Source organism: Ixodes scapularis, unplaced genomic scaffold (assembly GCF_016920785.2).
Source record: "Ixodes scapularis isolate PalLabHiFi unplaced genomic scaffold, ASM1692078v2 PGA_scaffold5__190_contigs__length_132052651, whole genome shotgun sequence".
Classification (NCBI taxonomy): Eukaryota; Metazoa; Arthropoda; class Arachnida; order Ixodida; family Ixodidae; genus Ixodes; species Ixodes scapularis.
Window position 1 is genome coordinate 39,661,139 of NW_024609880.1, and position 15,664 is coordinate 39,676,802.

Genomic DNA, 15,664 nt, shown 5'->3' on the forward strand with positions numbered 1-15,664 from the left:
GATATCCTGAAATGGCTGATGGGCCCGCCAGGCTCCACTAGTAGGTCTGTGGGGCCCATAAAAATATCTTTCTGAGAGATGTGCGTTCCTTCACAGCAATTCTAAAATGTCTGCGTGGCCTTTCAGGGTCGTTCTAAAGGGTCTGTGAAATCCACCAGATATTATCGGGAGAACGTCGCAGAATTCATCCCAAGACGGTAGTGCGTAAACGTGCTGTGTTCATCGGCAGCCCGCTTCAGTGACGCGAGCGCGTAAACCTCTTGTGTCGTTCTATATATTTGTTCATTGTAAAAATGCAGTTGCAAGCAAATATTGCTTTGATCGAAACTCATTCAGCGCAAACGATGCCCACATACTGCCGCCCATTGAGAACAGACAGAAGTCTATCGATCTAGCTTTATTGATCGATCTCGTCCCAAGAATTCGGCGGTGCGAGTTGGCCACCCAGCGGTTCAGCCGCCCTCCCAGCAACTAAGTAAGCCAAGCCGGTCCGAAATGTCTGACCTATGTGACGGACAGCAGACTTCAGCGGGCTCACACGTATTGCTTATTTTACTTACATTTCCTAGCACCGTCTTCGTGTATTCAGTGTTTCAATATTTACAAATTCAAGACCCACCAGCGAGCGATTGTTGCTCCAGAAACGGAGCGTTGAAAATGCCATTTATTGAGAAGTTGCCGGGATAGGATCGCGGCTCGTAAACGTTTCTTCGGGCTGCCGAAGCGAATCCCGGCCGCACGCCCGCAGTCCGAGGATCTCTCCTTATCTTTGGGAGAGGGGGTTTGTGACCAGGCAGACCACGTCATCCGGAATGTGAAGTGCCCCGAAAGCAAAGTAGTCTGGTTTTAGCAATGCGCGACTGGGACCTTGAAATAGGGTGACCGTGACATCCCCACGTCCGGATTGGACAGGTTGCTGTCGGTGGCAACGGTCGTAGGCCAGCGCGTTTGAATTCCTATATTGTAATTTGTCTGGTAAACAGCAAAACTGCAACCTTCATGTCTAAAGCTCCCATGATACCCACAATCCTGTATTTGAGGAACGATCGTCTAAATTTGTTTCGAAGTTATTAACCAGTCGTTTGGGGAAATGAAGATCTCATCTATTTATGAAATGTTCGCTAACTTTAACAAGGAAACTGACCTAGTACAAAGTACAAGTAACGTCAATTGTTCCTTTAAATTTAGCGGGAAACTGAATTAATGTAATAGGGCACGTGACGTCAGGTCACGGAACATTACTTTTACCGCTAAATTTAGCGGAAAACTTGAATTTATGTACAGGTCTTACTACGTAAGTTCACGGGATGAATTTTCCTCGAACTGTAGGCGGAAACCCACGTACGAACCGACAGACGGACGTAAAAACATTCAGGATTGCGGGTTTCGTTAAAGACCATTTCATGCTTAAAAAAATTAATTTAAATTAGATGCATTTACTACAAAAAGGCTCGGAGGACTTTTATTTAACGCCGCCATTTGTCTTCCCCACAATTTCTTTTTCAAAACGTGAAAGTAATAAAGACTTTTTCTTTTAGCGACTCTAGGTGATGCATAAAACTTAGAGTAAAATATAGGAAAAACGCAGATGGACTAATTCATTTATTTGCGTCAGGGGAGGAAAACAATTTATTTTCTATATATATATATTTATAACGCAAAACCACAACAACGACAAAAAACAAAACGGGTGGAGGATTAAGTATTTTACTCTTAACCAGTGACCCTGAATTTCAAGTAGGGGCTCCCGATTCAATTATGAACGAAACAGTTTAAATCGCTTCCCCAAAATTACTTAATAACTTAACCATATATAGGACATAGTTGTAGCAGATTTCCGTTAAGATAATTTCCCTTCTACTTTTTGTGTGCTAATACCCCAATTATATCCTACGTTTCTATAATTGGTGCAAGTATTTATGCTACTAATCCGATTTTTTATACTTATTAGTTGACACTGTAGCTGATGTTTACTTAGTGTACGCTAGTAAGCAGGTGTGGAGAGCTACTGAGCGTTGGCAATTTATTATACGGTTCGAGCAGCTTCTTTTTGGTTTCAACGCCCAGCACCAGTGTATGGCCGAGAAACTATTATTACTAATTCAACTTTCCAATTTTTCACAAACAACGAATTTGCACGGAACACGGCTCATATAATGAGTGGCCTAATGCAGACAAAAAGGATAATTAAAATCACAATCTCGAACAATTTTATTTCTTAAATTTTTTTTTACCAGTACTGACTTTGCAACCTTTCTTAAGAGAATATAACAAAATGTATATTAAAAAACTATACTCCGTCTCACACTAATTCCGACCACAGTGAACGCTACGATGTAACGGAGGTAATTGAGCAGCACCATAGAGTACATCGTCACCAGAATCGTCGTCTTTATGCGCTTGATACCCACAGACAAACAACGCGCACAAAAAGAAAAAAAAGAACGTATTGCAGCGCAATCAATTACCGTAATTACTTTAGTCGGTCATGCCAAAATCAATACGACGACAAGCGTTCGCTTCGTAAAGGCTTGGTCTGCTGAGCAAGTTCGTAATGGACATTCATATTAAAAATAGCCCAAGAAAGACGGGACAAAAAGACGAAGCACAATATAGTTTAGTCGCCAGTTAGCGCTTGTCCTGTGTGCTTCTTCGTCTCTTTGTCCCATCTCTTTTGTGCTATTTTTAATGTGAACGTTCGCTTCGGTCGTACTTAATGTAAATCAGAGTGTAGTAGCTCCAGTATGTGCTAGAATTTTTACAAAAAAATTTTACAAGGTGATACATTGAGGCACGTACAATTCAATGGACAGCATTAGTTGCGCAATCCCTACTTCGACCGGTTACCTTCTTAATATTGGAGCCTAAAAAAATAAATAAAAATGCAGACCAATCAGTTGCGCTTGCTTTTCCGCGAATGAATTATCATGAGCATACTTTCAGAAGTAGCCATTGAACGTAGACCGAAATTGAAATAACGTACATTTCTGGCGCAATCGAATTTCGACCAATTTACGATTGCCTAACAATTTTCCCCGTGCCGTCTTGTCCCCTTCAAGGTTACGCGCGACTTACGCAAGTCCAGCGATCTCAAGGTCTCCTTCGAATGAGGAAAAGGAAGCCTCACTCATTATTTCGCTCGCTATTTCTGTCCCTCTTCCTCTTCCTGGTGCCTAGCGGCGGTCGCGTGTCGACAACGCATCGGACTGCTTTGCCGTTTACTCTAAGCACTCCTTGAGGAAGGTCAGATCCGAAGAAGCCATCAGCTCGACCACAACGCTCCGGCTCTAGCCTGTCAAAGTATGTCTTTCTGCGGTCGGCGTGCCCTCGTGACGGGTGGCAGCAGCGGAATCGGTGAAGGCGTTTGCCGTGCCCTCGCCGAAGAAGGTGCTCAGGTGATTGTGGCTAGCACAGGGCTTGAACGCGCCACGGAGGTGGCTCGATCTCTTCCGGGTAAGCTGGAACTTTATTCTGATATCCGTCATCGAAACACAGTGATCGGCTTGATGGATATGAAGTAAGTCAGTGCTCATCTTCATCAGACAACGTCGGCGAATTATGGGTGAATGTCTGAAATGAAGATGACGCCGATAGTATAAAGCGCATGAAAGTTCGAAAGGCACGAGCAATCAGTGCTTCGGTTTTAACATGAACAGGAGTCGGCCTGGCTTGAGGGCGTGTAATAGAAACCTGTGGCTCTTGTATTGGACCTGGGAGGATCGGTCGGAGGGCACCATTCACATTGCCATTATCCGAAGTCAGTTTTCTCTCGTGGCAGACTAATCTTTTGTTTATTGAATGCTCATATAACCGCTAGATTATACTTAGCGTGCAGTTACGGAATAGCGGCATCACAGGGATTGGCTGTGGGAGTAATTGCGAGAGCTGAATGCAGGTGCTTCCACACTTAAGACACTCTAAAAAATAACGTTCTCCCCATCAGAGTGCCGAACCGAACTTTTTATCGGCTCAGTTCGGGTTAAGGTTCACAGCCTTCCATTCACTTGAGGTTCAGCTCTCCGTAAAGCAGAAACAATGGTTTAAATCGGTTCGAACCGGCTTGGACCGCTAAAAATTGAATATATTTTTGGCACATTCTTGGCAATATAAACACTACTTTCGCAGTGAAACAAGTAGCTCCTTATTGCCTGTGCAGTGAGTGTTTATCTTCAAATAAAAGACGCAAGAAATTGCGCTTTTGTGCTTAAAACGGAACCGAAGCGGTTTTGTATTGGAGATAAAGCGCTTAAATCGTCTCGGTGCCAAGCAGCCACAACCGTGCTTTTCAAATAGCGCTGAAGCCCCACCTCCTTCCTGGCCCGTTCGGTGGGAAGAGGGAATCGAGAGGTCATAAAGAGATTACATTTGAAAGCGTCATTGTAGGCAGGGCTTGCTGGGCTCTGTTTGAGTGGAATTTGTAAATCGCGCGAAAACACTTGACCACTGATCGTTTAATATCTCAAAGACCATTACTTTTTGGCAAAATCTTTCTAAATTTATCCGGTCTTCCCTAGTAATTTCCATCAAGGCTGCGATTGCAACATAACCCCTAAAACCAATATTTAAAACGTTCTTTACAAATTTTACTTAATTTGCCCACTAACCATGACACTTATCAACTCATCTAATCTCCGTTGAACTTGAAAAATGCACGGCGAAGACGACACTCTTGTAACAATCATCTCTTTTTTTTTTTAATGTGTTGGAATTCAAATTAGACACCCAGTAGATATAAAAGTGAATTAATTAATAAATTCCGACAATATAGAGAAACGTTACAAATGTTTTATTTTTAAAACATTATGATGTTATGAAATGTTGTGGTGGTCCCAATTGAAACCTCCGCGACTGTTGCCTGCGCCAGAATGGTGCTCACCCATTTTGAAGCATAACTGTTTTTTGAGCAGTTGCTTTCCTTGTTCTAGGGAACCAAGGTCACCAGGCTTTTTCCGTTGACGTTTCCAATGCTGATTCAGTAGCTGCCCTTTTCGAGAACATCAGAAAGTCGAGCCCTATTCCGCTCAGCATCGTCGTAAACTCTGCCGGCATTTTCAAGAAGGCAGATTTGGTCGATTTGAAGCCCGAAGAGTTCGACGCTGTGATCAATGTCAACGTCAGGGTAAGCCACGTTAATTTATTTTTCAAACCTCTCTTTTGCGAGTTATATGGTATGTCACGCTCCTTTTTCCCATGATGCTTTACCTTAAAGGGCAACTCCGGTCAAAATTCAAAATAAAGTAAATTACTGGTATCGCTGTAGTGACACAAAATACGACCCCAGCCAAAATATTACGTCCGTCGGACGCCGCATTCTCAACTAATGCCGATAATAAAAATTCGAACCGCCGCGAGCCGCTGCTCCTTATCGGGCGGCCAGCGGGTTGCTATCGCTAAAGCAACATTGGGCCGTGACGTCAGCCTCGTGCTCTTTTTTCCCCCGGTCCGGGCGTTACTCGGAGTGCGCTTCTTTGAGCCGCTACCACCGCTACTTCGGCTTGTGATTGACGTGTTTAGCCGTTGCTTTTATCTGTAGCCCGTGTAGCTTGGGTATAGCCTTTTGTTTATTTGCTTGTGAGGACTCCAAGACTCGATTTAGCGAGCAACTCGGTGCGCCCAAGACTCCCCAGCTGTTCCTCGAAAGATGCCGAGAGCAACTTGTAGCGCTGTGGGCTGCTCAAACAACCCGCTGCGCAACACGGAGCTGCTTTTTCACAAGCTTTCAACGGACCGGAAATCGGAGAAGGTGGGGGTGAACGCTTTTTTGGACAGTGGACTTTGGACTTCGGCTTTTACGCGCCCGAGGAAAAAAGAACGAAAAAACAGACGCGTACAGCACAGCACACATGTGTTCGGGCGCCGCGGCCCGCGCCGGACAGCCTCAAGGCTTCGTGTCTGAGACTGACCCGCAGCGCGAAAGCGAGACGGCCCCCAGTACTGTACATCACTGGCAGCGCGGCGTAGAGCAGGGGTCTCGAAACCCCGGCCCGCCGAGGTCTTCCGGCCGGCCCGCGGCTGGCCGCGGTCCTTCCAATGAAGCCCGGCCCGCGGCCTTATTCCAGCAAAGCCGCCCGGCGCAAAACTAAGCCCGTCTGCGGAGAGAGTGTCGTCTTCTTCCTGCGCAGGGTTTGCCATGACGTCACAACGACGCCGAGCTCTTTTTGGCTGATTGAAAACAATAGTGGGTACACCTCAAAACATCCAACATTGAGATCTAACCGCAACTTCTGCGCAAGAAGCAGCCGACTTGCTCTCCGCATAGAAACGGCTCCTCAACAGTCAACACGGATCAGCCGCGTAAGCAAAGAGACCAGAGAAAACGAGAAAAAACCACCTATCCTAAGATGTGTTCTCTCGCAATATTATTCATTAAACATCGCCATCACCACCAGCATCACCGGCATCACCATATCAAGACTTCGATCGGTTTGGACTGTGGAATAATAAATAACATCAATAATTAGTATTATTAGTCCCCCGTTTCATATCGGTGTAACCATACGGATGTTAAAATTCCTTCGCGCTTCCATATACAGTACGCATTCCACGTAACTTGAGCCAAGGTTTAAAAATATTTTGGTGCATTTTAGGAAAACGAAGTGAAGAAATAAACATGTTCATTGTTTAGAGCAGGTCGGGCTATTTTTTGTGCTTTGCCTAATTAACTAATTAATTAAGGTCGATAATTATGAGCTTTTGAATTTAGATTTAGATAGAATAGAATTCAATTTAGAGCAAACGTTTCACTGACAAAGTAGTAGAGCGTCCTCAAAGACATCCAATTCAGTAGTTTTTATAAAGAAACCTCAAACACTGTTCGTTTTTCAGAGCTAGCAAAAAAAAAAAAAAACTAGCATATTATGGAGAAAAAAAAAAAAAACGCGAACAGCGCCCTGTCAACAGTGTTCTATTCAGCATGCGGGCCTAGTTTATTCAAGTCACGGCTCAGAGCGCAGCACTACAATACTCTCAACCGCAAAGTCACGATTTGTTTTTTGTCTTTTTTTTTTTTAAATTTGCGAGGTTTTTTTTATTTTTTTATTTTTTAACCCCATCAAAGCGAACATTGTTAAGAGGTTTGTTGATAAAAGCCACTGAATTGGATGTTTCTGAGGACGGTCTACAGCTTCGTTATTAAAACATTTGCGCTATATTGAATATTTCAAATGTTCATTAATTGTTCTTAATTATTTAGTTAATTGGGTAAAATACAAAAATAGTCTGACTTGCTCTAAACAATGAACATGCTTATTATTTTTTTTTTTTTTTGGTATCGTCTTTCTAAAATGCACCAAAATATTTTTAAACCTTGGCTCAAGTTACGTGGAATACCCTGCATACATTGTCCTTCCTGTGTTTTTTCTATTTTATATATTGTCAGCATCAGTTCTATCATTCTCCTTAGTTTTCCGTCGGAACACGCCAAAGGTTTTATGCACATTGATTTATGCCTGGTAAGTTTCTTAGTCCCAATTACTGTGCAATGTCCTAACTAGCTAAATATTAGATTTATAACTAAATTGGATATGTTTATCCACCTTTATTCTTCTTGTTCCTTGGTTATCTCAAACGTTCATCTTTGTATATTTAAGCGCTTATCTGAATGATTATTTCTTTAGTTTTTTTTTTTTTTTTTCCAGATTATATTTACTTTCAACATTTTAAAACCCGAGACTCAAAACAAGAAAAAAAAAGAAGACAAAAAGGGGACAATACAGTCTTTTTTTCGACCTAAGTCTCGGAATTTACAGTGCTCAAAGCTCACAAGCTCGCTTGCATTTTCTCTGTAATTTCTATATTTATTTATTTATTTTCTGGCCTTCGAGACAGCGACATATCCACGATCTGGCCCCTTAGCCAAAAATTTTGGAGAGCGCTGGCGTAGAGCAGCGCCGCTCCATTCACGGAGCCCAGATGACAATTTAGGCCTAGCGACGAGCACGGGATACCGCACACACGGCGACAGCCACTGAGTACGGCACCGTACGAATTCACGGGTTTTTCAATAGCTATCTTTTGGGTATACGCACTAACTCTTGTTAGATATGCTGGATAACTACCACGTATACAGAATTAAAACAAAATCAGCTTACTTCCTATTTTTAGACGGCTAGCGCAACAGAGGTGGGTGCCGCTCGACCTGCGTTCTCGTCAAGGAGGTTGGAAGTACTAGGAGAGGGCACGTTGCAATATTGGTGAAGCCTAGTCATAAAAAGTTTAAACTATGTGGCCAACGTGACCGTAGATCTCTCTGGCAATTGGTGCGCGTGACATGTCACGTGTGAGATGGATGGTTGATTGTAGAAGGACTCCTTGCAGGCTTGCGCGCGCTCCGTCCGGTAGGATTTATCAGATCGAAGGCTAGACTGTGGTGTATTCTAGTGGCCCATGACTAGACGAAGGCTAGCTACGGTCCCGTGATCTGGTCACGTTACCCTGGTAAGTGAAGAGAGTAAGGAGGAAAATGAGAAAGAGGCGAGGCGTCAAGGGAGCATGGCTTGTGAAGGCTACGCGGCTGGCGTTATGCCCTCTCCTACCCTTCTATCCTCCTTGACCCCATGGCTAGACGAAGGCTAGCTACGGTCACGTGATCTGGTCACGTTACCCTGGTAAGTGAAGAGAGTAAGGAGGAAAATGAGAAAGAGGCGAGGCGTCAAGGGAGCGTGCTTGTGAAGGCTACGCGGCTGGCGTTATGCCCTCTCCTACCCTTTTATCCTCCTTGACCCCATGGCTAGACGAAGGCTAGCTACGGTGACGTGATCTGGTCACGTTACCCTGGTAAGTGAAGAGAGTAAGGAGGAAAATGAGAAAGAGGCGAGGCGTCAAGGGAGCATGGCTTGTGAAGGCTACGCGGCTGGCGTTATGCCCACTCCTACCCTTCTATCCTCCTTGACCCCATGGCTAGACGAAGGCTAGCTACGGTCACGTGATCTGGTCACGTTACCCTGGTAAGTGAAGAGAGTAAGGAGGAAAAGGAGTAAGAGACGAGGCGTCAAGGGAGCATGGCTTGTGAAGGCTACGCGGCTGGCGTCATGCCCTCTCCTACCCTTCTATCCTCCTTGACCCCATGGCTAGACGAAGGCTAGCTACGGTCACGTGATCTGGTCACATTACCCTGGTAAGTGAAGAGAGTAAGGAGGAAAATGAGAAAGAGGCGAGGCGTCAAGAGAGCGTGCTTGTGAAGGCTACGTGGCTGGCGTTATGCCCTCTCCTACCCTTTTATCCTCCTTGACCCCATGGCTAGACGAAGGCTAGCTACGGTCACGTGATCTGGTCACGTTACCCTGGTAAGTGAAGAGAGTAAGGAGGAAAATGAGAAAGAGGCGAGGCGTCAAGGGAGCATGGCTTGTGAAGGCTACGCGGCTGGCGTTATGCCCTCTCCTACCCTTCTATCCTCCTTGACCCCATGGCTAGACGAATTCTAGCTACGGTCACGTGATCTGGTCACGTTACCCTGGTAAGTGAAGAGAGTAAGGAGGAAAATGAGAAAGAGGCGAGGCGTCAAGGGAGCATGGCTTGTGAAGGCTACGCGGCTGGCGTTATGCCCTCTCCTACCCTTCTATCCTCCTTGACCCCATGGCTAGACGAAGGCTAGCTACGGTCACGTGATCTGGTCACGTTACCCTGGTAAGTGAAGAGAGTAAGGAGGAAAATGAGTAAGAGACGAGGCGGCAAGGGAGCATGGCTTGTGGAGGCTATGCGGCTGGCGTCATGCCCTCTCCTACCCTTCTATCCTCCTTAAACCCATGGCTAGACGAAGGCTAGCTACGGTCACGTGATCTGGTCACGTTACCCTGGTAAGTGAGGAGAGTAAGGAGGAAAATGAGAAAGAGGCGAGGCGTCAAGGGAGCATGGCTTGTGAAGGCTACGCGGCTGGCGTCATGCCTTCTCCTACCCTTCTATCCTCCTTGACCTCATGGCTAGACTAAGGCTAACTACGGTCACGTGATCTGGTCACGTTACCCTGGTAAGTGAAGAGAGTAAGGAGGAAAATGAGAAAGAGGCGAGGCGTCAAGGGAGCATGGCTTGTGAAGGCTACGCGGCTGGCGTTATGCCCTCTCCTACCCTTCTATCCTCCTTGACCCCATGGCTAGACGAAGGCTAGCTACGGTCAGGTGATCTGGTCACGTTACCCTGGTAAGTGAGGAGAGTAAGGAGGAAAATGAGAAAGAGGCGAGGCGTCAAGGGAGCATGGCTTGTGAAGGCTACGCGGCTGGCGTTATGCCCTCTCCTACCCTTCTATCCTCCTTGACCCCATGGCTAGACGAAGGCTAGCTATGGTCACGTGACCTGGTTACGTTACCCTGGTAAGTGAAGAGAGTAAGGAGGAAAATAAGAAAGAGGCGAGGCGTCAAGGGAGCATGGCTTGTCAAGGCTACGGGGCTGGCGTTATGCCCTCTCCTACCCTTCTATCCTCCTTGACACAATGGCTAGAAAAAGGCTAGCTACCGTCACGTGATCTGGTCACGTTACCCTGGTAAGTGAAGAGAGTAAGGAGGAAAATGAGTAAGCGACGAGGCGTCAAGGGAGAATGGCTTATGGAGGCTACGCGGCTGGCGTCATGCCCTCTCCTACCCTTCTATCCTCCTTGACCCCATGGCTAACGAAGGCTAGCTACGGTCACGTTATCTGGTCACGTTACCCTGGTAAGTGAGGAGAGTAAGGAGGAAAATGAGAAAGAGGCGAGGCGTCAAGGGAGCATGGCTTGCGAAGGCTACGCGGCTGGCGTTATGCCCTCTCCTACCCTTCTATCCTCCTTGACCCCATGGCTAGACGAAGGCTAGCTACGGTCACGTGATCTGGTCACGTTACCCTAGTAAGTGAAGAGAGTAAGGAGGAAAATGAGTAAGAGACGAGGCGTCAAGGGAGCATGGCTTGTGGAGGCTACGCGGCTGGCGTTATGCCCTCTCCTACCCTTCTATCCTCCTTGACCCCATGGCTAGACGAAGGCTAGCTACGGTCACGTGATCTGGTCACGTTACCCTGGTAAGTGAGGAGAGTAAGGAGGAAAATGAGAAAGAGGCGAGGCGTCAAGGGAGCATGGCTTGTGAAGGGTACGCGGCTGGTGTTATGCCCTCTCCTACCCTTCTATCCTCATTGACCCCATGGCTAGACGAAGGCTAGCTACGGTCACGTGATCTGGTCACGTTACCCTGGTAAGTGAAGAGAGTAAGGAGGAAAATGAGAAAGAGGCGAGGCGTCAAGGGAGCATGGCTTGTGAAGGCTACGCGGCTGGCGTCATGCCCTCTCCTACCCTTCTATCCTCCTTGACCCCATGGCTAGACGAAGGCTAGCTACGGTCACGTGATCTGGTCACGTTACCCTGGTAAGTGAGGAGATTAAGGAGGAAAATGAGTAAGAGACGAGGCGTCAAGGGAGCATGGCTTGTGAAGGCTACGCGGCTGGCGTTATGCCCTCTCCTACCCTTCTATCCTCCTTGACCCCATGGCTAGACGAAGGCTAGCTACGGTCACGTGATCTGGTCACGTTACCCTGGTAAGTGAAGAGAGTAAGGAGGAAAATGAGAAAGAGGCGAGGCGTCAAGGGAGCATGGCTTGTGAAGGCTACGCGGCTGGCGTTATGCCCTCTCCTACCCTTCTATCCTTCCTGACCCCATGGCTAGACGAAGGCTAGCTACGGTCACGTGATCTGGTCACGTTACCCTGGTAAGTGTAGAAATTAAGGAGGAAAATGAGTAAGAGACGAGGCGTCAAGGGAGCATGGCTTGTGGAGGCTACGCGGCTGGCGTCAAGCCCCCTCCTACCCTTCTATCCCCTTTGGTTTTCGTTGAACGAGGACGATCCTGGCGTCACGTTCATATAGCGGCTGATTTCCAGTGCTGCCGGGGCCTCGAGCGGCTAGTTTCGGTTTTGTTGGCCGCGCCCCAAACAAAACTTTGAGGCGTCGATATCCTTAAAACTACGCACAATAACGAGAAAAAAATTACACCTTGCAATTCAGGGACGCTGACTGCACTAGAAACAGTCATAATCCCAAAATCGAAAGTATGGACCAGAGTTGCCCTTTAAGGTGGCACGAACGCCCCAACAAAATGTTCTTGGAGGCACCAAGGCCAAACGAGAGGTTTGTCATTTTGTGAGGGCAATAAAATGAATAACAATAATAACAGCGAAGAGAAAAAGGAGTTTTCTTCTTATCGCTCACCTTTACCACGTGTCCTAACGTTTATGTTTTTTTTGTTATTCTTAATTCATTTACACAAGAAAAATGTACACATCCCCGGGACAGTCGGATCCGCTCATTTAGAAAGGTCGACGTACTGAGAAACGTCCCTTAGGTTATCTGCCCACATGTTTGCCAGGGTTCCTAGCGGCAGAGTAATTAGCTGCGACTAATGTTTGTGTTTATAGATTTGGCTCTTCGCAGCGCCTGAGTAAGTACTAGCTGTGCAGTGCGCTCGCGCTCCAGCTTTCGTGTAGCGTTTAGAGCCACCTCGTCGGAATGAATGATCCACCTTGGCGGAATGGAAGCGAAAGTACTGGGCCAGAGCGGCGTGAGGAGCGTGAGCAGGGTGCCTAGAATAAAATAACTTTAAACTCGTTCAACTGCTCAATGGGATTTATTTGGTTCATGAACACCATTTTGCTTCAAAACGCGAATGCGAAGCAGGTTCTGGCAGAGCTTTCTCATGAGACACAACTTATGACCACCGAAAGATATATTTTTCTTGCTCATGAAACTCTCAAAATGAAAAAAAACATAGTGTGCATATAAACTTTTCCATGGGGACTTTATACAATTAAGTGTGCAATTTATTTAATGTTCTTATTCTCATGCCGTCAAGGGGTACTTTGTCATTTTTATATTAAAGTAGGTTTGTCGGTAAATTGGTTCAACACTCGAGTAGATTTTGCTGTACTAGTAACTGAAATACTAGTTCTCAATATTGTTCTCTATAGTTATTAAGTTTTTCATTTTGCTTCTAACATTTTTATTAACTGAAAGAGTATTTACTAGCAACGATGAAACAAAGTCACAGTTTACGTTTTGAGCACTACAAATTGTTCTCAAGTATTGACTAATTTCACAGCGCAAAATAGATGCCATCGAAGCTCACTTTGGCATTCACGCAGCAGCACGAAAAAAATGTGTGATATACTCTGTCATATAGACAGCCTGCGAGTGAATCCCAGGAACGTCACACCAATGAAAAGCGTGGGAAAGTAATGTAGGTTATTTTATCACTTTTTGCCGTTATTTTATAGTTATTAGGTACGAAATACTATAACAGAAAAAGTCAATCCCGGTCGCGATGAAGATATAAGAGGTTTAAATAGCTCAACGAATCGGCGGCCTTTAAGTTGAGCGTGAGGAATACATCCTACTAGTGATTGCCTATCTCTACATTCACAGGTTATGAGGCACTCACAAAAGAGGTTGTGAACGCAAGCCACGCTTGAAACTTTCGACCTCAACAGTTGACGCCAGGCGCGGCCACATGCTTCTTGCAATTTTTCACAGATCTTGGCGGACGGCGCCGCTTTCCTACCAGCCTTAAGGCCCGTTCACACACTTGCGCTTGACTTCGACCGACCTAGACTAGACTGGTTTATAAGCCTTTTGTGATGGTTTAGGACCGTCTCCATTGCTGCGCAGCCAGTCGTAAGGCGTCCTAAGAGGTTTTGAACCGGTCTTGTCTCAATCGGTCGAAGTCAAATGCAAATGTCTGAACGGGCCTTTATCCAGGAAGCCGGGCAAGGTTGTCAAAGATTAAGTTATTCAGGGAAAAAATAGTCCTGGTCACAACGGCTAGCGAAAATGGTCGCAGGTGAACGATTCTGGGAAAAAAAATATTCATACTAAAATTTGTTTGGGTAGTTTGTTCGCTTTTCGCCAATCTGTTCGATGCTTGTACGTAACAAATGTAACAGACGATACCTAGTCTTACAATACACTTACATTTCAAAAACGCTTGTAATTTTAACTTCCAATCTAATGGAAATGTTAAAAGGTATTTTTTTGCAATAAAGTCCACTGATGACTTACATAAATACCAGCATCGCGCGTTGGTGCATTCGTTGGTGCGTTAAATGTCGAGAAACATTTAGTGGATACACATTTAGTTCGTGAAAATAATATAATAATTTCATGAGTTTTCAGTTCAAATCGTGAGATTTCTGATAAAAGGACGATAGTAGAGGTTGAGCAGAACTTTATTACTATGTTCGCTTAGTTAACTTAGGTTGGATGAGCCTAGTGAGTGCGAAGCCTTATACCTTGAAGCCCCTACCACGTGCGACCTCTCTCATGCGCTTCCTCGGCACCCGCGTCACCCCGCCTCTGCCCGTTTCGCTCCATGCCAATATCTGTCCTGGCCAGATCTTGGCGCCGGCCCGCGCGTCGCTTTGTTGAGGGTGACTCCGACCGACGCGCACCAACGCTGACGCGGGCGAGTCACGGAAAAAAAAAAAAACTTCCTACGTGGCAGGGTCTTTAGCGCAAAGGTATCCTCGCTCAGTATCTGCCATTGTAGTGTCAGTCTTATGACTCCGTTGTGCACCACAAAATAGTCTTTTTTAGTTATCAGCTTTGCGAAAATTTAGATACAAAGAGGCATCCTTATTGCCTTGAAGTAGTTTGAAGGCAGATACTTAATTCACTCCTGGGCAGAAGTATGCTTTCTAATAGTCGGTTTCTGAGAATATAAAACAAAATGCTTCGTCACTATAAAAGTGCACAAAATGTAAGTCGAAAATCAGTTCAGACGGACAATTCGCTAATTACATTAATTAAAACCTACACAAGGTGTCGAAAAATGCACGCGGAATAATTTTGTCCAACAGATTTTACGCTCATGTTAGCAACCTACAAGAACCTATGCAGGCACTGCCCCGCGGAAGGCGGGCATTTCACTGTACGATTTGTCTGAACGTGGCATGTGCTTCATTAATGGAAACAGTGCAAAACATTAAAGTCCAACTTCCATGCTAAGCTTTGCATTTTGTTCCTAATCCCTACAGGGCACTTTTCTGGTGAACCAGGCGGCAGCCCGCGCCATGGTGGCCAGCGGGGTAAAAGATGCCGTCATCGTAAACGTAGCAAGTATCCTGGGCAAATCGCCGCACCCCAGTTTCTCGGCCTACGTCGCTTCCAAATTCGCCGTGATCGGCCTGACCAAGACGATCGCGCAAGAGCTCGCTCCCAAGGGCATCCGCTGCAACTGCGTGCTCCCCGGTTTCACCGAGACCCCAATGACTGCGTCCCTGGCTGTCCAGTACCAGACAGACTTCGTGGGCATGACGGCCCTGAAGAGGAGCGCTCGGATCCCCGAAGTGGTCTCCGTCATCAAGTTTCTCTGCAGCCCGGAGAACTCGTATATGATTGGCGCCGCTGTTGAGGTGGCCGGTGGAATGCTCCTCTGAGCGGCACTCACGGATGGCTAAAGGCAAGCTCACACATTCGCGTTTGGATGTCATTGGCTCCGTTGCATCAGCGTGTGACCTCTTACATTGAGGGAACCGACTTGTATCCGTATATTGGGCAGCCACGAAACAATCCCGATCTGTGTATATATCACGCATCCTCATTCTTTCACCCTGTGCTTCAAATAATTCAGTAAATGTGGTAAAAAAACACTGTTCATAGAGAGGGCGTAGTTTAGATCGAGCAAATACTGAAAAAATCTTCAGTCTAGTTACGCGGAGAT

At 46.1% G+C, this 15,664-nt stretch overlaps 1 protein-coding gene across 1 annotated transcript; it reads left to right on the forward strand.

The window, feature by feature from the left end:
* Positions 1–3,302: 3,302 nt before the first annotated feature.
* LOC115322558 (estradiol 17-beta-dehydrogenase 8-like) lies at positions 3,303–15,380 on the forward strand. Its single transcript, XM_040209841.3, has 3 exons — positions 3,303–3,453; positions 4,926–5,119; positions 14,979–15,380. Exons 1-3 carry the CDS (start codon positions 3,303–3,305, stop codon positions 15,378–15,380), a joined length of 747 nt encoding a protein of 248 aa, XP_040065775.1.
* The last annotated feature ends 284 nt before the right edge of the window (positions 15,381–15,664 follow it).